Consider the following 22,752-nt stretch of genomic DNA (forward strand, 5'->3'; position numbering starts at 1 on the left):
AGCCCTGCACACTTGTAGGCGGGTGCGTGGGATACATTTAGCAACTTATGATATGATTTCCCCACTCTTTACTTTCTCTGCTGGGTTTCTAGCTCATCAACTCTTGTCTCCCAGACCATTAATTTTCTATTCAGGTGTTTCTTAACAGGCGTATACCCTGTCACTGAACTTTTAATTCTAATGGTACCAATCACTTATATTGCTAGTTGTGTTATTCTACTCTTCTTCCTTCCTTCCTTCCTTCCTTCCTTATTTATTTATTTATTTATTTATTTTGATGCTCTGGTCTTTTATAATGCTCTCCAATTCTGTCATCACCTCAGTCACTTTATACTTTCTTTCAATGTGTCTGTTATTTTAGGTTCTTGGAGTTGGATTCTCGGGCTATCCCCTGACTCTATTCTTTTCTTGCAAGGTTTGTATCTTTTAAAATGCGAGGTCATTTTGAGTAGCTGCAGCTTATTCTGGAGGCATGGGTTGCACACTGGGTTGTAGGCATGGGGTGCACACTGGGTTGTAGGCATGGGGTGCACACTGGGTTGTAGGCATGGGGTGCACACTGGGTTGTAGAAGGGTCAAGACAGGAGTATTTTCATGCTTCTCTGAGGCAGCTCTGGGACGTCGCTGACATAATTCAGTTAGTATAAATTTCTATTTGGGTTTCTTATGCAAACTATGGCACAAGAACCACACCTAGATATAGCACAGGTTTGAGGTTTCAACTTCTTATTGGAAATTTTTATTCTACTCTGAGTCTCATGCAGTGAGCTTCTGTCAAGATAAGTGTGAGCCTGGCCCGTGGCTCTTTTTGAAGACAGTGTGGGCCTTCCAGCTGTTGGGCAGTTTGCCAGCTTATTGGTTCCAATACCCACATCACATAGACCATGCCCCTGCCAAAATCTGAAGCAAACTCTAACTCCTTACCACTAGAAATAACCCAGAATGGGCACCCTGGGCCATCAGGGCATTAGCACTCACTCTAGGAGCTCTGACTCTGAGGCCCTTCTTAGCTTCAGCCTGTGAGGATTTACCTGTCTCCCAACCTCACAGCAAAAAGCATTTTACTGTTGCTCTTGGTGCAGCTTTCCCGTCATTTGAGATGGGGAGGGAACCCAAAGTGGACCCAACTTCCTTAACTATCAGACCTTTGCATTAAATAATAATAATAATAATAATAATAATAATAATAATAATAATAATAATAATAATAATAACTTGCAAGCCAGGAAAGGCTTGATTTTATAGTTTTGAAGAGCTTTTGGAATCCTAAATGTCTTAAGCCAAACTTTCAAAGTTAAGCAAGCTGTTGGACAAGAATAACTGGTTCCTTTGTCCTCTTTAATTTGTATTTTATTCCTTGAGCTGGGGTCACACAGGGCCCAGGATGGCTCAGACTCACCATGGGCCAAGGGTTCCCCAACTTCTGGTCCCCCTACCTTACCTCCAGAGTGCTAGGATGCTAGGCACCACCACACCTAGCTCATGTGGTTCAGGGACTGAATCAAGGGCTTTGTGCATGCCAGGCAAGCACTCTACCAGCTGAGCTACATCCCCAGACCTTTTCTCCTTTTTTAAATTGCAAATACTGGTCAGCAGAGTTTGAGGGGAAACATGTCTACCCAAGTCAGTCTCACACAGTACCTCAGGCTGTGTCAGCCATTATTTCTTTATGCCGCACACCACGGCACAGGTGGCCAGTGTCACTGACATGGCATGTCTGTAAAATTTCCTGGATGAATGAATGAATAAACGAATGAGAGAACCACCCAGTAGAGTGCAGGCAGCTCTGTGACAATTTGCTTGTAATCTTAAACCCCAAAGACACGGAATTTGCCTGTCATCAAAAAGAGTAGAATAGACAGGAGGGGGAAATGTGAACATGTCAAAATAAAAATAAGAGATGGGTTCTGATTATGGGATGCTAGAGCTTAAATAAGTCTCGAGGATTACCTAGTCCAATTCAGCACCACAAATGCTGAAAGGCCAGCCCAAACCCATCACTGGAGGCGGCTGGGACCCCCATGCTTTTGTACCATACCACCTCATTTGGTCATCCCCCAAGAATTTCCTTGCTTCACGAAACAGACACAATGGTTTGGGGGAATCCACCCTTGTCTTTGGTCCACAGGAACATAAACGATGACCAGGGGCTTAGAAACTATTTTCAACACTCCCAAGGAACAAATGGATATTTTCAAGATGGTCTCTAGACATCAGTGCCAAGAAAGCTGAGTCCCCGAGCCCAGGCTGCTTTCACACTTGTGTCCCTTAGAGATGAGACTCCTAGAATGGTAAGAGAAGGGGTGATCTAGGGTACCTCTAGGGAGCTAGAAAGCAAGAGTTACTCAATACTCTGTCACCATCTCATTCCAAAGACAAGAAGGCATTCAAATGAAACTCTGTGTGTGTGTGTGTGTGTGTGTGTGTGTGTGTGTGTGTGTGTGTGTGTAGTGTGTATGAGTGTGTTTATGTATGTATGTGTTGTGTGAGGTGCATATGTGTGTGTATATGTGTGGGGGTGGGGGTGTATGTGTGTGGAGTGTATATGTGTGTGGTGTGTGTGTGTGTGTGTGTGTGTGTGTGGTGTGGTGTGTATGTGATGGAGGGCAGGTCCTGTATTCCCATTTCCTCATGCTGGAGAATGAGGCCTCTGCTCAATTCTATCCTGCCATAGGCATTCCCTCTACCACTCCCTGGCAAGGAGTGAGTGTTCACTTCTGATCCTGACTCCTGGCTTGCTGTGCTCCCTTAGCTAAGACACTGTACCAGTCTCGCCAGGCCTTCACAGAGAGAGGCGATGGGGTTCTCATGGCCTGGTAGGAAGATGTGTCAAGTATGGCTCGATGCTAAACCTGGCAGGGCACATGGTGAGAGTGAGCACACACTGGCCTTGACACTACAGTAATAGTTACCGCTCTTTGAGCTCTGAGTTCAAACAGGAGACAAGAGCGTGTGCGTTTATGGGGCCACAGCTGCTGACTTACAAGAGTGGGCAGGACTTTTGCTTGGTCTAGTCCAGGGGAACAGGGATGTATTCAGGTGCAGGCTGATGGTCCATGCAGGGAACTGATAACCAGCAGCTTAGAGTGTGAGCAACACTAAGAAAGTAGCAGTAATTATAGTTTCTGTCACCAAGCACTTCCCAAGCTGTTCCTGTTGTCCACATACATGTGTATACTCACACACAGGCACATGCCAGCCTACAAGACATGGCTAGCAACCCTCTTGACACAGAAGCAGTCCCGCCCTTGCAGTACTATGGGGTGAGGCCAGGACAGAGCAAGAGCTTCTTATGAGCAGGCAAAGGGACATGGGACAGGGAAAGGTCCTGTAAAAGACCAGGGATTAGGGAGAAAAGCCACAAGCAGTTCCTGCATGGGGTGGGTAGGATGAGGGCCTGCAAGAAGAAAGATCCAATGGTCACAGAAGGCGCGAGGCAAGACGCAAGATGCCCTAATGAAGATGGATACCTAGGAAGGAGCATTGCCCAGGCCACAGCGCCCAGGCTCTTTGAAATTTGTGATCCCAAAGCAACGTCGAATGTCCTCACCTCTGTATCCTTCTGGGATTTGAGCCCCTGACTGCCTGTCACACAGATAATATTCCAGCTCCATGCTGGCATTCCTTTAGACCTTCACTCATGCTGTGCCAGCTGCCCAGAAGACCCTCTCCAGCCAACACTAACGACAGGCCCAGGTCTGCCCAGCTCTTCAGATATCCCTGAGGGCATCTCCTCCGGGAACCTTTCTGCTCTTCTGGCCTGACACACCTGTCCTCCTATCCCTCCTCACCAGTCTCTACCTCCTCGTGATAGGCCGCGCATCCACCAGGGAGGAAAATGAGGGCCCTGAAGCCACAGCCTCACTTCCCCCCATAGTACCCACCCAGACCTTAACCTGGTCCCTGAAGAACAAGATCAGTCTTATTGGGTGATGCCAACAAACGAGCCCCCTTCCCAGGGACAGGATGCTCACAGGATCAGGCAAAGTTAGAAACTAGTCCACTTGCTGGCCTGGAGAAGAGCCACAGGCAAAGTTAGAAACTAGTCCACTTGCTGGCCTGGAGAAGAGCCACTGTGCGGTGGGCAAAGCAGCTGCTGAGAGCAGGAGGCGCTTCTGGTGGCTTTCTGTTAGACAAGGAACAGGCCATATCCCGATTTAACCCCCCATGACCTTTGAACTTCCCAGGAGGTCAGCAGCACGTCTCCCTTCCCCAGCTGTCTCTCTGTCTCTAGCCCAATGGGAGGGAGGGCCCTGGGCCCGGTCCATTTTGCACCCGTATTGATCTGTTGGCAGCAGTGGGCTGGATAATTAGCCAGGAATTAGGGTTTCTATTACAGCCAGGAGGCTGCTCCAGCTGATTTATCACCTGAATAATTTACTGTGATTGAAAGGAAATTAAAATGAACTCCATTTGACAACTGTGAGCTTTTATGGGCTTTAGTGAAGGCTCAAAAGCCAGATTAATAGCCTGGTGTTGGTTAATAGTCTTCTGAGGGTAAATACGGCAGGCTGCAATAGGCTGCGTCCTCTCTGTGGCTGGAGGAGGGACCCACTCTGCCAGAGCTGGGGCCCACCGCGGCGACAGCCAGCATCAACTTTAGCTTTACTGAAACAGATTCCACTGCTGGACACGCACGTGCATGTGCAAATGCGCACATGTGCACATGTATGTATACACACGGACACAGACACATGCACACACTCATGTCAGTGATTTCTTTTTTCTCCCTCTTCTGCTCCTCCGAGGTGATTTTTACTCACTCCCCATGCATGGAAAACAGAATTGCTTTTTCAATAATCATTTTAAGAAGGAAGTGTTTTGTGACCCCAGAGAGGCTCTTGATAACCCCCTCCACCATGGCAAAGGGGTTTTTCTGTGTTTCTCCATGAAAGCCTGAGTCAGAGCCAGCCACCCTCAGAGCAGAGCTTAGCAGGACAGGCTCACAGACGTGACCTCAGGACCAGCCTGACTCTACGTTGGCTGTGTTTTTCCTAGGAATCGGGTGGGTGACCTGTCCAAGCCCATGTACGCCTGGGGACTGTCTGAGGAAGGGCAGGCAGAACACTAGCCAGCCCAAAGTCTGACCTCAGAAGCCAGAAACACAAAGCCTTATGACACCATCTCGCACAATACGAGGACAGAGGAGAGCCTGGGGTCAGACTCCACTTCTGTGGCCTCAACAATCCTGAGCCTGAAAATGGGTATATAGTCTGTTTTAAAGCTCAGATTTGCCTACATGGGCTCACATGTATGACCCAGCCTGCTTAGAGCACATTTAAAGGGAAGGTCCAATGTAGACTACATTAAGTCCTTGGAGAACTGAACGCTGTCATGTGTAGGTGAGGACACCTCTGCTGTTGTTGTTAGATGGTTGCAGTTGCTGCCACTGTCCATCATGATTACACAAATGAGGAAATGAGGTCCAGAAAAAAGTGAGGTGTTCACCAGAGCAGAGGCAGGGCTCAAATCAGGGGTCCCCAGCTTCTCCGTCAGTAGATGCTCTTTATTTCCCCCATGAGCTCATTCAGTGAAAGTGACAGCAAGCCCTGAGCAGCTTGACTTGCTGACGAATGGATGAGGTGGCCAGTCTCTACAGCAGCCAGAGGCCCACTTCTTAGCATCACTATCATAGGACTCTGGGGAATCACAGGCAAGACCCATGGGCAGTCAGTCAGGAGACAGTGAGCAGGAGGGGACTCAGGAGGGGACAGTGAGCACACCCTTGATGCACATGCTTTCCCCAGGAGCAGCCCTCTTGCTCAAGCCATCATTTGTCCCTAGTGATTGGGAACAGGGCACGAGGGTATGTCATTCATAGTCCAGTGCCTGCATGTGTGCAGGGCGGCCTCATAGCCTCACCTTCCATCTCTCCTCATTACAGAATGCCACAGAGAGGCGAAGCTGATTAACCAGAAAACACTGACTCGGTCATTATCCTGCCTTGCTGGACCTGCCTCAGGACTCACAGACAGGCCTGAAGGACACCATAGAAACATATGTTCCCAGAGCCTGCAGCCAAAGCTTTCCCCTTGTTAGGCCTCATCCCCACCTGAGCTCATATGGCCTTGTCCTTGGGAACCCTTGCAACTGTCCCTCCTCAACATCGCTGCTCTCAATGCCTCCCTCTCCTGTTCAGCACTCCACATCACCCAGAGAACTTTCTCATTTGTCCGTGGCTCCTGAGTTCACGTCACACCATTTTGTGAAAGTACTGACAGAGGTGTTACCTGGTTCGTGCCTCTGTGCTGGACACACTGCCCATGTGCAGAAGATGCATTGGACAAGCGAGCAACTGAGTAAGTGAGGAGGTACTTGGACAGCTCTGGGGTGCCTCTCAGTGAACACCGGGCCTTGGGCCATCTTCCCAGGCATTTAAGTGGATAAAGTGGCACACAGCTTGAGAGACTCCCATGAAGCACAGAGGGACTTGCTGACACCCTGTGTCTATGTTTCATTCATACTGGCTTAATGAAGATGCTGACAACCTTGTGTGGGAAAGCCAGGCCATGCACAGAGCCCCTGCACCCTCACCTTTCCTTGGTCACTCATTTTCTGGACCACCTCACACATCTCAGATGAAATGTGACTTTTACCATTTCTCAGAAAGACTCAGCTGCTTGTGATGGAAGTCAACTCTTCTCCTCAAAACCCAGGCTCTGGAACACAACCAGTGCCCAGTGTCTGTGCCATGTCACTTGCAGAAGAGATGTCACTTAACTTGTAGGAGAGTAAGCAACATCCTTCCCCCAGTCCCTGAGACCAGGCTCATCTCTCCAACATCACCTCCCACCCAGCGCCCTGGATCCCAGCCACACTGGCGTGTTCCACTCCTGTGTGCGCTCTCCTGCGCCCCCCCCCCCCCCCCGCGCTCTCTCTCTCTCTCTCTCTCTCTCTCTCTCTCTCTCTCTCTCTCTCTCTCTCTCTCTCTCCCTCCCCCCCCCCTCAAGGCCTTTGCGCTTGCTGATCACTCTGTCAGGCATATTCCTCCACACTCACATCCCTTCCAAACTGGCTCAGCCTCTGTTTCTCAGGTTCCCAGAGGCCCTCCTTGACACCTCTCCAGCATCCAGCTGTGATTCTGCTACAAACCTATAGGCTTCCAGAGCAAGGCCAAGTTTGTCTGGTTCTGTGCCTTGCCCATAGTAGACAACGGCCGATGAAGTCCTATTAAGTGAGTACTTGTTCAACAGCCTTGGGCAAGTTGCTTTGTCTCTACAGGCCTCAGTTTCCCTATCTAAAACCGATCTGGCCAAATGATCTGTAAAAGTTCCCACAGGATCAGCTCAGAGAGAACTGTGACAGAAAGGCTCCTTGGGGTCACACTCCAGGTATCAAGAGCCTCTAGGCCCTCAGATGCTGGGGCCAGCTATTGTCAGTCTTACCTATCAGAGCAGGGCCCTCTGACAGCTGGCCCCATGCCTGGGCTAGCCACACCTGAAGCAATCCCATGATGCCAAGCATAGGCCACACATAATGAGATACTGTCCTATACTCCATAGCACTGTGCCACAGACCACGGAGGGGTTCTATATATTTAGACCATGTTCCTGAGTGACATCGATGACAAAACCACCCGAAGTGACCCATAAGGTCATCACATACACCCCTAACGAAAAAGTCCTTGGAAAGCACACCATTCATTAGTGGCAGAGCAACCAGAGGAGTCACACGGCCCTGTGGCTGGCCAGAGGCAGAGCTCCCAGGGCAAGAAGCCTCAGAGTCCCCTAGCTAGTCCTCCTAGCCTTGTGGGAAGTTGTAACTAACCAGACAAGCTTGGCCAAAAACAATGAAAAATCCACTCTGCAAAGGACCTCGCCCTCCCCATGCCGTATGCCTCTGCTTACAGGAACCCAGGCCTGCACTGTGGCAGCGGGTGTGGTGGACGGGACTCATGGGCAGCATACCTGCTCTGGTTTGATGGGCTCCGTGGTGGTGAAGATGTCTGAGTAGTGCTGTCTCTCAAACACGCGGTCCAGCACCTCCAGCTGCTGCTGTGTAAACAGATCTCCCCGCATCTGCTTCCGGAGGAAGTCTCTGCCTGGAAGTGAGTGGCCGTTTGGCACTGGAGACTCCTGGATACCTTTGATGAGAGAGAAAGGGTAAGTGGAGGCAGCCACGAAAGGAGGAAAGGCCAAGACTGAGAAGGGGGACATGACAGACTCTCCAGCGAGGCTCCCTGCCCCTCACAAGGATTTGGATAAGGGGCTTCCTGGATGGGGTCGCCTGCTGGTAACTGAGGAGCCAGCCTCCCACAACCGTACACCAGGCACTGCGCACAGCCTTTTGGTTATCTCGTTTACTTTTCATATATGTGCTGTGGGTTGTATTTGTGCCCCTAGTGTTTACGTGCTAGAGTTTGATAGTCAATGATTGTTTAAAGGTGGTAAGACCTTTAAAAGCAGACTTAATGGAGGAGGCCACAAGACTATTTCTTCCTTCTCTCTGGCTTCCTGTCGGGTGGTGCCTATTCCTCCTGTTTCCTCCTCCTCTCTGTTCCTTTCTTTCTTTCACACAAGCGTGTGCACACTTACACAAGTCTCCCCCACGGCTGAGCCAGCACCACATGTTTGAGCTTCCAGGATCATGAGGTGGATACGCTTCTTTATAAAGTTACCAAAACCAAAAAAGGAACTAAGAACTAACTCTGGATATTACAATTTTCCTTATCTCACAGGTGAGAATTCCAGCCCTGGAGAAGTGAAACCCTTTCTTTGCCCGAGGATTTGTGCTCGGGATGACTCGGGGGCTCAGTCAGGGTGCTATCGCCCCCTCCTGTACCTCCCTTGTTGATGTCCTCACCATACACATTTGTCACCACCGCCATGTCCAGTCTGTAACACGGTGTTCCAGGAAGGTAGTCACACACCTGTGCCGGATGACTTGACAAAGACCTATCAAAATCGCCAGTGCATGGTCCCTGAGTGACAGCATTTCTGAGAGAATATTTTATAGCTGGCTTGTGTATATGGAAAGTTATAGGTGCAGAAGGCTCTTGGAACAAAAGATTGGAAACCACTCAAGTTCATCCATAGAGAACTGGCTAAACAGACGGTGGCATTTCTTGAGCAGTGGGGAAACCATGCGGCAGGGAAAAGGAAGTGAACCAAGACGCAAAGACCATCACCATCCGCTGTGAAGAGTAAGCGAGGCGCCGGAAACTGACAATAGTTCATGGTGTTGCGTGTAAGAGAAGAAAAGATGGCTTGATGTGTTCTTACAGATGTCCAGGTATATTTATATCGTGCGACATCTTATTTCCTATCACATAAAATATAGTAGGAATGCTGCACATAATAAACACGGTGTGGACGGTACGGGTGAAACCCCTGTGTTCTGTTTCAGAACTTGAAGGCCTATTCAGAAGTGTAAGTTAAGAAAGCATTCTGCAGAGTCACCTACTCATCATGTCTGTCTCTGGGCATGGTGTTTACATTTCAAAGAAAACACAATGAATTATTAATTTGAAAAGTGGGGTGACCAGTCTTTTGTGGGTCCAGGGTTTGCCCTGTTCAAGATGAAAGCAAGCAGGAGAGCAGAGGGCTCCTGTGAGGAAATGGCCTCAGAGGCTCATTGCTGCCCAGGGCTCTCTGGGACAGTTGTCCCTGCAGGTTGATGAGAGGCTGTGGGAACCAGGCCCAGCAGGGCTTCTGCTTGTACCGTTGGAATCCATGAGAGCACCATGAAGGGTCATCTCTTACTGAGAGGAGCCACACACCCCAGGCCTTACCCAGTCTCTACCCCAAGAGGCACACACTGCCCTAGATTTCACTGTCACATCAAAGCTCCACCCATGTGAGGAATGTGGCCAAACCAAAGAGCCCCAAGGGGTGAGATATTGTATCCCTGGGCCTCAGGCAAAAGATAGCACTCCAGCCGCTCTGTCTGCAGAGCCAGCTTTGGGGGTTCACCTGAGTGCTGGCCTCTCAGGGTCTGCAAGGAGGCTGGCAGGCGCAGAGCACCCACATGTTCTACAGGAAGGGCCTTTAGGGGTGGCTTACTAGCTGCCTGAGAAAACAGGTCCTGCATCCGCTTCAAAGCAAGCTGGGCCACAGCCTGAATGGCCTGAGAAGTGTGGCCGAAAGGGGAAGTTGGTCTCTCTGAACAATGTCCCCAGCATAAAGCCTGTGTCCCTCTTTTGGCAGAGACACTGGCCCTCCACAAGCCGGGTCCCTGCTCTTGCCCATCAGATGTCATCCCTAGTGTCCCTTCTTTCATCACAGCCCACCCCTGGGTAATCATTTCTATAAGGTCCCCCAAATAGCAGATGTAGGAGTTTATTGCCCCCCCCCTTTTTTTTGAGACAGGGTTTCTCTGTGTAGCCTTAGCTGTCCTGGACTTGCTTTTTAGACCAGGCTGGTCTCGAACTCACAGTGATCCACCAGCCTCTGCCTCCCAAGTGCTGGGATTAAAGGCATGCGCCACCACCGCCCAGCTTATTGCCCAATATTATACTTGTGCTGGTCAATATTCACCAGAGGACCTGATTATCTATCAGTGGTCCAACGTAAATGTTCAGCTTGCTCCTACTCAGTGCCCGCTCTGCCCAATCATCCTGTCCCAGCCACTTCTGCCACAGTGACCTTGCACTCCAGAGCACCAGCAAGCTTCTTGTCGCAACGGAGAGCATATCGAGTTTTTAAGAGGTTGCTTTCTGCCTACCTACTTCAGCTAAACTCCCCAGCTTGCGCCCTGCCTCCCAGCCAGCCAGCAAACTCCAACGAAACCAGCTTCCCAACTCCCACCAAGGTCTCCGCTCTTCCTTTAGAGACAGACCAACTCTGCCCTGCCAGGAGGCTTCCCAGCCCACCAGCCCCTCTCAGCTGAGAGCCCTGGAAAGGTAGAGCTTCATCTCCACGGAGGAAGCCCAGAGAGGGTGGCCTGAGTCTGCATCCCTGCAGGTAGGCAAGGCCATTGGCCACCTAGAAGGACCCAGCACAGAGTGAGGTGAGGCCTCAGGGCACCGAGCCAACTCAAGTTATGTATAATGGACACTGCAGGCGCAAACAGGCTGGGACCTGAAGGTACCTCTGCAGAGTCTTTTAGGAAAAGGACTGGCCTCTCAGGGAGCTGTGACTTTCTCTAAGTCAGTATTGGCCCCAATGGGCTGAACTCAAGGGAACTCAGGCTGCCACGGTGACGCTGATGCTTTCAGCTGGGCCTGTGAACTGCTAAGAACTGGCCCATGTGTGCATCAGCCATGATACAAATCACTCTTTCTCTGTTCTCATCCCCAGCAATCACCCCCATCCACGTACAAGCTTGAGTTGGGGAAAGAAGTTAAGTGGAAATTCCTTGAGAAGTCCCGAGATCTCTAGGTGTGGTGGCACATGCCTGTAATTCTAGAACGTGGGAGGCGGAGGCAGCAGGATCAAGAGTTCCATGCCAGCCTGGGGTGCCCTGCAAGATCCTCTATCAAAAACCTAGCAAACAATAACAAAGAGACTTAGAACAATTCTAAACACAGAAGTATATATTCAATTGAATAAATATTTAAAGTGTTACTCTGTACTAGATGATATTTAAAAAGTAAGATGGTTTAACTCTGTGTGTCTGTCTGTGGGGGGGGGGTATGTGCACATAAATATGGGTGCCCACAGAGGCCTCAGGCCTTGGATTCCCTGGGGCTGCATTTACAGGTGGTGGTAAGCCAGTGGATACGGGTGTTGGGAACTGAGCCTGGGTCCTCCACAAGAACAATACATACTCTTAACCACTGAGCCATCTAAAGTAAATTTCTAAAAAGCAAACAAGAAGAGAGGACACAGTGGCAAGGGATGTACTTTAAATAGGACATGCCCACTTCAGCGAGGTAATCAGGTAAATGTGTGATTACAAACTGACAAAATGTATAAAACAACGCACAGAAACATGCCCTGTAGCTATGGAAAGCTGGAGGGGATGCACTGGCCCTGGCGGGAGTTGGGGAGAGCGTCCAAGGAGAAGCTGTATTTGGATCACAAGTAGAGGATAGGCCCAAGGAACAGGGGTTGGGGGGAACCCCTGGAGACTTTAGAGAGCCACAGAAAATTTGAGTGTTGCTGAAGGAGCCCCTGGGCCAACTTCAGCAGCTGGGGAAACAATCACACTCTTCATTTCTCAGTCCTGGGCCCTGTTTCCTAAACTCTGCTTCTAACCTCATCTTTGGCCTTCTGTCTTCAAGACAGGGCATGCATAAGCCATCAGCCTATTAGCCATAGATCATCCAATCAGCGGGGGGGGGGGGGGGGGGGGCAGGGGCCGGGAGCAACTAACAGATCACGCTTCTCATTGGCTGGTGCCACACCTTCCTCTGCAGGATGCCTTCCATGCTGCGCCAGGGCTTCAGGGCCTGTTCTTAGGGCCCTACCCACTCCTCAGCTGTGCAGCAAGCTCCCGTCCCTGCTCACACTGGACTATCCACTCTTCATCCCTGTTGCTGTCAGAGGAAGTACCTACACAAGGAATTTACGGCCAACATCTCTGTCTGCAAGTCTGGACTGTACACGCCAGGATCCCTCCACCTGTCCTCCTTCACCCATTCACTCCTCCCTCACCGAAGCCCAGCAAGTGTTGATGCAGGCAATGCAGCCGTAGACAAAAAGCTAACACAGTCCTTTCTTCCCAGAGTCCCATCGGTGGAAGAGACAAACGCTAACTAAAAACTGATCAGGCCAGGCCAGGTGCAAGTATCAACCAAGATAAGTGCTCAAGTCAAAAGACACCTGGTTCCAAGAAGGTAAAGGGTGTGCCAGCCTGCCTCTGGGTGCTGCACACAGTGGGTGCGCTGTGGGTATGAGCCACACAAAGAGATTATGTGCTTGAAGATGGCTACAGAAATGAAAAAAAAAAAAAAAAACCATCCCCAGCACGAGGGCACGACATAAGCTCCAGCAGGCAATGTGACTGTCTGTGGCGCTTCAGAGGCGCTGACTTAATTGGAGGCTGTGGTCTTGGAGGCAGGTTACAGAAAAACCTCAAACCCATTTTATTCAGGAAGAAACTCCAAACTCACACTGTGAATAGTATGCTTAAATATATGGACAGACACAGGCAAAAGTGCAAAGGTACAGAGGGGCGCGGTATCTTTATATCTTTTTTTTTTTCTTCTCCAAATCAAATAATATGTAATAGACACAGTGCTGGGTTTAGTCAACCATGGCTCGTAGAATTAACATTCTGGAAGCTCTGGAAGCTAGCTTCAGGGGAGCAAGGGGCAGGAAACCCCTTCTTGGGAAGCAAAGAAATACTGGCTTCAAATTTCAGGTTAAGCCAATGTTATTCAGAACCCGGCTTTGAAGCTAAAAGCTTTATACTATCGGGTCTGGTCACGCAAAGCAGGAAGAAGCAAGGTGGCCTGCCATCCCCATCTGTGGCGGGGAGGGGGATGCTATCTCTTGTGTGTCTTAAGAGATGGTAAAGCCGTTGCATTCTCTTCAAAGCACAGCAGATTCTGGGAGTTTGCATTTTTCTTGCAGGGTTCTGATTTGTTTCTTTGAAAATCATCACACATTTTATGTCTGAAGATGCTTGCTGGGAAGAAAAAGATAAAAAGAAACAGGAACCGGCAAAATCCTTCCTGGCCTCTGGGAGTCAGCCTCAGCTGGGCTCTGAGGAGCCCTGAGGAACCAGGCTGGAGCCTTGGGATCAGCCTCCAGCCTTTCTCAGAGTTCTGCTCCTCCACAGAGCTGGGACCAGCCCCAGCCCCACACAAGCCTCCTTCATCTTCCCAGCTTCTCCCCAGCAGAGGAGCCAGGCCCAGTGGGAAAAGCATTAAGAGGTAGCCTACCTGGGGTCTAGCTGTGTGTGCTTGGGTAAGTGTCTCTCTGTCTCTGGGTCCAGAGTTCCAATTAGTAAACTAAGAAGGCTGAGTGAGTTCTATTAATAGATTATGGAGGTACACACCTGTAACCCCAGCTCCTGGGCAGCTGAGGCAGGAGGATCAGGGGTTTGAGTCCAGCTTGGGCTCCATAGTGAGTCTAAGTCCAGCCCGAGTGACAACATGAGATCCTATCTTTAAAAAAAATAAAGTATAAAGTCACTTCTAACCTCTTTCTCCTTCAAAACTGACTTAGATTTTGTCTGCTAAGTAATATCAAATGATCACTGTCCTCTCTGTAGTGTATTTGTAGACAATCTTGCCCTTGCCACTACTAATGCCCACTGTGCCCCTAAGTGATTGCTTAAGCCAACCAATATTTAATTGTCTTTGTCAACGAATGGAACCCAAGACCTTAGGAAGACTAATGTATGCTCTATCCACGAGCCACTCTGGCCTGGAACACATTCACTGAAGCCTCTTGCAATCTGGCAATATTGCCCAGGCCCCACCACTGTGAGTATAGGCTCCCTGTCCTTACTCTGGCCTTGAACTTCCCCAGGTCAGCTGGGTTGTCATTTCCTTCTACAGCTGTGGTCCCACTGTGCTCCTGGATTGTCCCCATATCAACACACAGTGAAAAGAATAGAGAAAGCCAAGTCCAGACCAGTCATTTGCCCTGGAGTCTTAAGCCAGCCTGACGGACCCTGAATATCACCTGGGGCATTTCCACTTGTGTCAAGTGAGCTCAAGGAATTTGGAGTTGACCTTTCCAAGTCAACAGGTAATGATCTGCCATGGTGGCCCATACCCACATTCTCAGTACTTGGGAGGTGGAGACAGGAGGATCAGGCGTTCAAGGCCAGACTCTGCTACTTGGCAGCTTTGAAGCCAGCCTGGGATACATGAGACCCTGTCTCAAAAATAAACAAATAAATAAAAGCAATATATATATAAAACAGAACAATCATGTTAGTCTGTATCTTAGAGTATTCTGGGCGGAATTCATAAGACCCTTTCATTGGCAGAATCAACCATGGAATTTCATTAGGAAGGGCTCAAGGCCACTGATGTCTCCTCATCTCTCTCTGTAGATGAGAACAGAACAGTACTCGAGGGTGTGTGCCTGGCTGTGGTTGCTCAGATCAGAAACAGATTTAGTCCCTAGGTCTTCTCCTGCAGTGGCCGCTCCACTTTCCTATCCTCTGCAAGCCACACAACTAAAGCCCTTGGTTTCCTTACCTGCTAACTGGGAGCAGTTGCAGGTGGGACAAACTCTGGGGCGTTTCTTTGGTTGGTTGGTTGGTTGGTTGGTTTTTGGCTTTTCAAGACAATAGTTTCTCTGTGTAGCCTTGGCCGTCCTGGACTCGCTTTGTAGACCAGGCTGGCCTCGAACTCACAGCGATCTGTCTGGCTCTGCTTTCCAGAGTGCTGGGATCACAGGTGTGCGCCACCATACCCAGCTATCCCTGGGGCCTTTGTAATGACCAAATGAGATAACAATCAGGACATGCTTATCAAGGAAATGCTGTCACCATCAGGCTTCCTCTCTGATACCTCTTCCCTACCACTCCCGAACGCTCCATTCATTCCCTCTGACCCCCAGATCGGCAAACCCTTCATCCTGCCCAGCCCAGCTCAGCTTGAGAGCCACCTCCTTTCAAAGCCTGCCTGAAAGCCCAAAGGCGGAACTAGCCACCCTGTCTTCTGGGTCTCCGTTTGAGGGTTTTTCACAGGTTACAGGCCTGCAGTTGACTTCTTACTATCCCCGCTGTGATCCTGGTCTCAGGGAGGGGATCTTCATTTACAGTCAAGGGAGCTTGAGAGATTAAGTGGGCTGCTGTAGATCGCACAGTAAATACACAGCAGAGCACTTCCAGGCCCCTTACTATGTAGGAGGTGTTTCAGGATACCAGGGAAGCCTGGCCACTGCACGCTTAAAATCCATGATACCTAAGCAACCTTTCCCAGTGTGAAAGTGTGTGTGTGTGTGTGTGTGTGTGTGTGTGTGTGTGTGTGTGTGTGTGTGAGAGAGAGAGAGAGAGAGAGAGAGACAGACAGACAGACAGACAGACAGACAGACCGAGAATCAGAGAGAGAGTCAGAGAGAGAGACAGGGACACAGAGAGACAGAAACAGAGACAGAGAGAGAGAGAAAACATGCTTATGAGAGTGTGTGTGTTACTCAAATCGAGGTGAGAGCCTAGAGCGTGCTTTCTAAGTCCTCTACCATTGAAACTTGTTTTTCTTTGATGGAGAACATTATTAAATGACCATGGGGAGAGAAGGAAAGGGGGGAGGGGCACCCCAGAGAGAAACAGAGAGACAGAGACAGAGGGGAAGAGAGGGGAGGAGGGAGAGGCTAGAGAGGTGAAAGGGAGAGAGAGGTATGAGAGAGCCCATTGAACCTTTTTAACCTGCTATTTTAAGACAGGGTCTCACTAAGTCACAAGGACGGCCTTGAGCTCTCTCTGCAGGCAGGCTTTGAACTTACCATCCTTCTGCCTCAGCCTCCAGGGTAGCTGAGCTGCCAGACCTGTGCCACGAGGTCCTTCCTGGGCATGGTTTTTAACCTAATTCTTAATTTTCTCATCTGTAAAATGGGGTGCTCATGACACTTAGGGGTGCTCAAAGGCCTGAATAAGAGTCCTTGTAAAGCACTGAGCACAGCATCTATGCGTAGTAGGTGCTGTTTTGAAGATATCACCAGTTTGTTTTCCTTGCTAACATATGAGCTGCCTGAGGCAGAGGCACCATGTGGTTATCTCAAACACAGGAGACGCTGGTCTTCTGGCCGTGCTTGCTGACTGGATGAGTGACCTAGGGAGACGTAAAAGGCCACAGGGCTGCACATATCAGGGAAACGCCACAATGGCTAGCCTCCACTACAAGGTCAGAAAAGTGTCCATGGTATCGGTGATTCTGGAAGGAGGGAGAGCAGCGGCTGCAGGCTTGTTTCTACTTAAGATTTGAAGCAGTTCATAAAATGTTGACCCAGAGATGAAGACAAACTACACAGACTGAACTGAGCCCCTGGCTTCCTAGAGTTCACACCAAAAGGCAAAGGAAGCCGGTTGCCTATTGCTCTGTTTAACAACAAATGTGGGGTTTTTTTTCTACTTCCACTAATTCAGGGTTCCATTCTGTGTCTAGTCCTGTTGGAGTATCTTGGGGTGGCTCAGAGACAACCTAACAGCCTAAAGGGGTTCTAAGGAGGGGCTACATGAGGTCAGGATGCGCGAACAGGTACAAGGTGCCAAGCTAAGCAAGGCCAAGGGAATCCAGGCAGGAACAACCAGAGCCAGTTGGCTACCATTTTTAGGGCATCTATGGGAGAACCAGGCTTCTTCCTAGGACAAGCATGACAGGGCAAGAAATGTCCCGTGGCAGCCCAGAACCTAACCAAGGTCCCAGCTGATTTTACATTTATACAGGTCTCCCTAAACTAGGGCCACAGACTGAGAAAATCTGAAGTGGCACAGGGGAAAACAACATTGGAACGGCCACAATTCAGCCATTAGTTTCACTCAATCTTTCTTCTCTGGGAAGGAAAACACGAAATTGTAAAATTGGCAAACGCGTTCAGGCTTGACTCTTAGGAATCTGAGTGCACTGTGCGTTAGCCAATGAGTCAGAGGCGTCCGTGACAGAAAGGACCCCAGTGACCAGAGATCAATCCCTTGGCGTGGCAACAGTGAGGCCAGAAGGCAAAGGGCTATCTAGAGCCAGATAGCAGGCCAAGATCGAGCTGCCAGCCCAGGTTACGTGGCCCCTGATGCTTCACCCAGCCTCTCAATTCATCACGCAAGAGCACCAGGTAGGTGTCTGGCAAAGCCCTTGCTGCAGAGCTTAGAGGGTTTGAGTCTTAACTCCCACCCTGGGGTGGAGAGTACAGACAATGGGCACTCCAGGCTGTGCTGAGAGCAGCACTGGGAGCCTGCACCTGACTCGCTAGGCCCTCACAAACCCCCAAGACTGCTTTTGCTTCACAGATGTGGAGAACGAGGCACAGGCAAGCTAAATCCCTTGCTCGAGATCCACAGCTAAAATGTAGAAAACCTAGGGAACCAAGTGCAAGTAGGATGTTCCAGTGTGTGTTCTGAACCCAGTCTGACCCACTCCACATTATCCAGACTGGGACATAATAGTCCAGAAGGGCTCCTTGGAAACAATTCAGCTTGAGTCTTAAGGTAAGATGGACAGGTTAGCCAAAGAAAGAGGTGGGGAAGAGAAAGCGCCTTCCCAGCAGGATGCAGGACAGCCTGGTACTTATCTGCAGACCGGGAGTTGCTATACAAAGTCCACAAGCCTCAGCTTCAAGGCTCCTTATCCAGAACCTAACCCACTCTTGACATCTGAACAGTGCAAGTTTAAAACTGTCACGGTGCTGGTGTGAAGAGACGGATGCCACTTCTGTGCATCAAAACGTCACGATGACCTCAGAGAACAGAAGGAAGGGAACAGTCTGTTCTCTCTAGTCCGCTGTCTGAGTTCATTACCTACCCGCGTAGTACCAAATCACTCCACCTCGCAGAGAGCTATGCAGACTAATTAGTGGGATGGTAACCATGCCAGTGAAAATGTTCCAGAGTGGGTGAACATCACTGGGTGTGAAGGGTAGTTTGCTTCGAGAGAGCAAAAGATGGTGAAGGCTTTGTTTTCATTATATCTGCAAGGACTCCTGTGTCCCTCCCTTTTCAGACCCATCCCACTCCAGACCCCAGCACACAGCAGTCTGCCTCCCGTCCCCCTGCTGGAAAGAAATAGTTTAAAATCATATACACTCTGCAATCTTCGCATTACCCCTATTTGAGTTTTTAAATTACTGTCTTTATTTTTTCCCCTCCGAGGATGCTATAACGAGAGAGAAGGTTCATATGTTGGAGTGTATCTGTCTGTCACTGCACAAATGTTTTCAAGAGAAATCACTATATTCCTCCAAGATAGGTATGGGTTTAGTCATAGATCAAAGTGAGAGGGGGAAAAAAAGATAAGTCATCAGAGATCCAAAAATACTTTTCATTTGGAGAATATACCAGGCCATTTTGATGGGGCTGATGGAATCCTTGTTCTGTCTCCATTACCTGCCTGGGCAGCCCCAGCCAGGAGCCAACAGCCAAGATGATATTCTCCATAAGATGGTCCCGAGATATATCTATATATATCTATATATATATGATCTTCAACCTCTATTGATTGACCAATTTCACAAGCAAAGACTGGTGAAATGAAGCTGAAATGAACATCATGCTTTAACTCATTGAACCTATCAGGCCTGAGTTAATCTCACTGTCCACTGTCTCTGATAGAATTCAATTGATCAATCATGTTTCGGTGATAGTACCATTTCACTGGCTTATTGCTTCTTCATTTCAGAGCTTGACCTGTTAGATACACTCAGACTGGCGCGACTTCTCTTGGATACACAGAGATCAGCCCCTGCCTGCCAACGTGTGTCATCTCCTGTCCTAGCTGAAGAGAGCTCCAGAGGGTTTTGTGTGCATCTGAAACGAGTTTTCCCACCAAGCACACGCATAACCAGGATGGGTTTATGGAGGATGGCAATCCCTGGTGCCGAGAGGGCTCTTCTCTCTGCGAGGAAGCCCTAGTCTTCCCTCACTACGGGAGCAAGTTGACTTGTTTGGGCTCCATACTGAGAGGGAACATATTTCTGTATCAGCCAGCCAGGCGGTATGCCTAGAGGAAAGGACCATCAGAACGTGATAAAAATAAGTCTCCACACCGGAGTCATGTTTGTGCTGAGTGTGACGTTTACCTGTTTAGCTGGTTCTAACCACGACCTCACATACCAGCAGCAGATCATGGCTCCCAGTGTGCAGATGAAGAGGAAGCAGGCTCCTCGAGGCAGAGGTAGCTTGCCTAAGATCACAGTGTTAGCAGGCCAGACGAGACAAGAGCCCCAGTATACCCATTCTTTGGTGCCTCTGACCCACAGAAACCACCTTATAGGCAATTTCAACATTGCCAAGCCATTTCAGGCAAGCCACTTTGTTCCTGACTACCTGGATCCTTGCACTTTCATTCTGATAACTTTTGAACCTAGAGCGGATTTTAAGTCTGTCTGCAACCCATAAACTTGGTGGACAAGTCAAGCTCAGAGTCACCCAGAGCCACCCAGATAGATACCCAGTGGCCTCACAGGAACTAAGGCCACCACCCTGCGCCCTCCACATGGGACTTCCTTTCTTTCTCTAGAATGTTACCTAACTTATGCCAAAGTGCCTGTCTCATCCACAGCAAGAACTTCACTGTCCATTTCCAACAAGGCCCAATACGTTGTTACAGTTTCCCTGTGGCGTTTAATTTTACTTTCCTAACACAAGCCAAGGCTACGTTTTGGGAACTCAGGGGAATGCCACTGGTGGGCTAGCTGCCTGGAGACAAGGCTCTTGCAGCAGCAAAGGGGGCTCCAAAGAGGCCAGGGCAATGCCAGTTTGCCAATAGGGCTGGGGTCTGGTCAGAGGCACTGTCCGCACTCAGGGGGAATGGGGGAAGAAGCATAAATAAAGCTGGCATCTCTGAGGGAAGCCATTGCTGTAGCTGGCCCAGGGCTGAGGCTTGGAGGTGGGACAAAGAGCTTCAGGACTCTACACCACACAAAAATGACAGCCCATCTTCCAGCCACCGAAGTCATCACATCCTGACTCCCCAGTCTCTGTCCCAGGGAAGCCAATCCCTTATCTGATCTTATCAATACATTCACAGCTTGTCTCAGATGCCTGGTCCTTTATGGTCTGATATGGCCACAGTGTGGAGACCCTGCTGGAGGCTGGAGCCAAGACATCTGCCCAGGCAAGCAGGAACATCATATTCAGAGGGGGGCGGGGGAGACAGAAGGATGGCTACCCACAGAAGTGGCAGGTACCAGTGTTAGGAAGGACTGTCCTCCTCTAGAAGTGGTGGCTGTCGAGGAGGAGGCAACAGGAAGGCCTCCAGTGGTCCCTGTCAGAGACCCTGGCTCTCTCAGCAAGATCCACAATTGCTCACAACTGATGTGCCCTTCCTGGGCCTGACTGCTCCAACTTCAGCTCTGCATTTCTTTACTTTTTCTTGAATCCTTATTTTCATGTGTGTGTGTGTGTGTGTGTGTGTGTGTGTGTGTGTGTGTTATATGTAAACATATGTATGCATGTTTGCAAGTATGTGGTAAAGCACATGCATGCCCAAGGTTGATATGGGGAATTTTCCTTGATTGGTCTAATACTTTTATTCTTTGAGGTGGGGTCCCTCAATCACACCTAGAGTTTGCCTGTCTGGCTAATAGCTTGCTCTGTCTCTCTGTCTACTGTGGTTGGAATGGCCAGCGAACCGCCACAGCCATTCACTATTTACATGGGTTCTGTGAGTCCAAATTCCTGTCCATTGGCTTGCACAGCAAGTGCTTTAACCATTGCACCATCTCCTCTGCCCAGCACTCTCCCCTCACTCTTCTGTTTCAGTCACGTTGGCCTCCTCAGTGCTCCTCAGCTATGTCAAGTATACCCTGCCTTTGTACTTACTGTCCTAGAACTTTCTCACATACCTGTTTGGCTCATTCTTGTTTTTGTTTTTGTTTTTTAGCTTCTGCTCAAATGTCATCTCTGTATTCAGATCAGCTCCCATAAGACAGCAAGTCCCCACGAGGCATGCACACCTTTAATCCCAGCACTCTGGAGACAGAGGCAAGTGTGGTCTACAGAACAAGGCTACACAGAGAAACCCTGTCTCAACCTCTCCCTAACAAAAAAGACAGCAAGTCCCCACCCACAATGCACTCATTAACTCCTTCCTAGTTTTGCTGTCCTGTTCAGTAGATTGCCACTCTTGTGTGCAAGTACTTCTGCCTGCCTCACCCTTTACTGTGTCCCTGTCACTTAGACCTAGGACAAGGCCAGTTCAGAGCAGGCACACAATACACACTTGTACAGTGAATAAACAAACGTGGAACCAAACAACACAGCTGCTTCCTGGTGGCCTCCTGCTGGGATATGGCCACTCCCTTCCTAGAGGCCTCAGGCTTTCATACCCAGCTCAAGGTTCCACTGGTGGAACTTCTAAAGGGAAGAGGATTGCCAGGCCTTGCCCACTGCTGAGACCACAACACCAGCACTACACAAGGAGCCTGCCAATGCGTGGCTCTCTCCTTAGGAGGCTTGGCCTTGCAAATGTTAAACTGACAAAGATCTAGCTTTTGGGTGCAAGCTCTCGCTGTGTGACCTTTTATGTGCCTTGCCTCATCTGTGCGCTGGGGCCAATAAAGCACAAGCAGACCCTAAACAAGGAAGCACAGCAAGGACTCTGGGGTCATTCAGTGAGAACAGGAAAAAGAAAACTGATGTCCAGACCATGGGAGAGGGGGATGAGCCTGGTGCCCTCCACCTATAATCCCCCACTCTGAAGGATGATGAAGGACTGAAAGTTAAGGTGAACCTGGGCTACCAAGTGACACCCTGTCTCAAAAAGTAATTAATTACTTTAATTAATTAAAATTAGAAAGTTGGGTGTGGTGGGCCATGCCCGTAATGTTAGCCCTTAGGAAGTAGAGGCAAGAGGGCCAAGGGTTCAAGGTCATCCTCCTGGGCTATCTAGTAAGTTCAAAACCAACTTGGGGGCTACATGAGACTCTGTCTCTAAATAAATGAACAAATAAAATGACAAGATACACAGAGGAGGCTAGACTGAATCCTGTGGTTCAAGCCTTTGTTGGCTTCTGGAGTCAGGGAAGGCTTCTTGAAGGAAGGTGATAATACTCCAACCAGCGTTGGATTTGGAAGCATGAGCAAGGAGGCTGAGGGGATCCTGGAGATTAGATGTGTGTAGAATAGACATGAGCAGGGCGATGCTCACTGACTGAGATGCCCTGGGAGTCCAGAACTTTCACCACCCATATATAACTCAAGTGACATGCTTTTTTGTCTCCACAGTACAGACCTGACACAGTATGTACCCAGTAT

The 22,752-nt window shown here is 49.4% G+C and overlaps 1 protein-coding gene across 1 annotated transcript in view; it reads right to left on the minus strand.

Annotated features, from left to right (window-relative positions):
• Positions 1 to 22,752, minus strand: part of Pax5 (paired box 5) — a 176,207-nt gene that overhangs the window by 103,559 nt on the left and 49,896 nt on the right. Inside the window, exon 6 of the mRNA XM_051165094.1 lies at positions 7,908 to 8,083. Coding sequence (XP_051021051.1) covers positions 7,908 to 8,083 — 176 coding nt within the window. The remainder of the gene's footprint in view (positions 1 to 7,907; positions 8,084 to 22,752) is intronic.

Source organism: Acomys russatus, chromosome 2 (genome assembly GCF_903995435.1).
Source record: "Acomys russatus chromosome 2, mAcoRus1.1, whole genome shotgun sequence".
In the NCBI taxonomy this organism is placed as follows: Eukaryota; Metazoa; Chordata; class Mammalia; order Rodentia; family Muridae; genus Acomys; species Acomys russatus.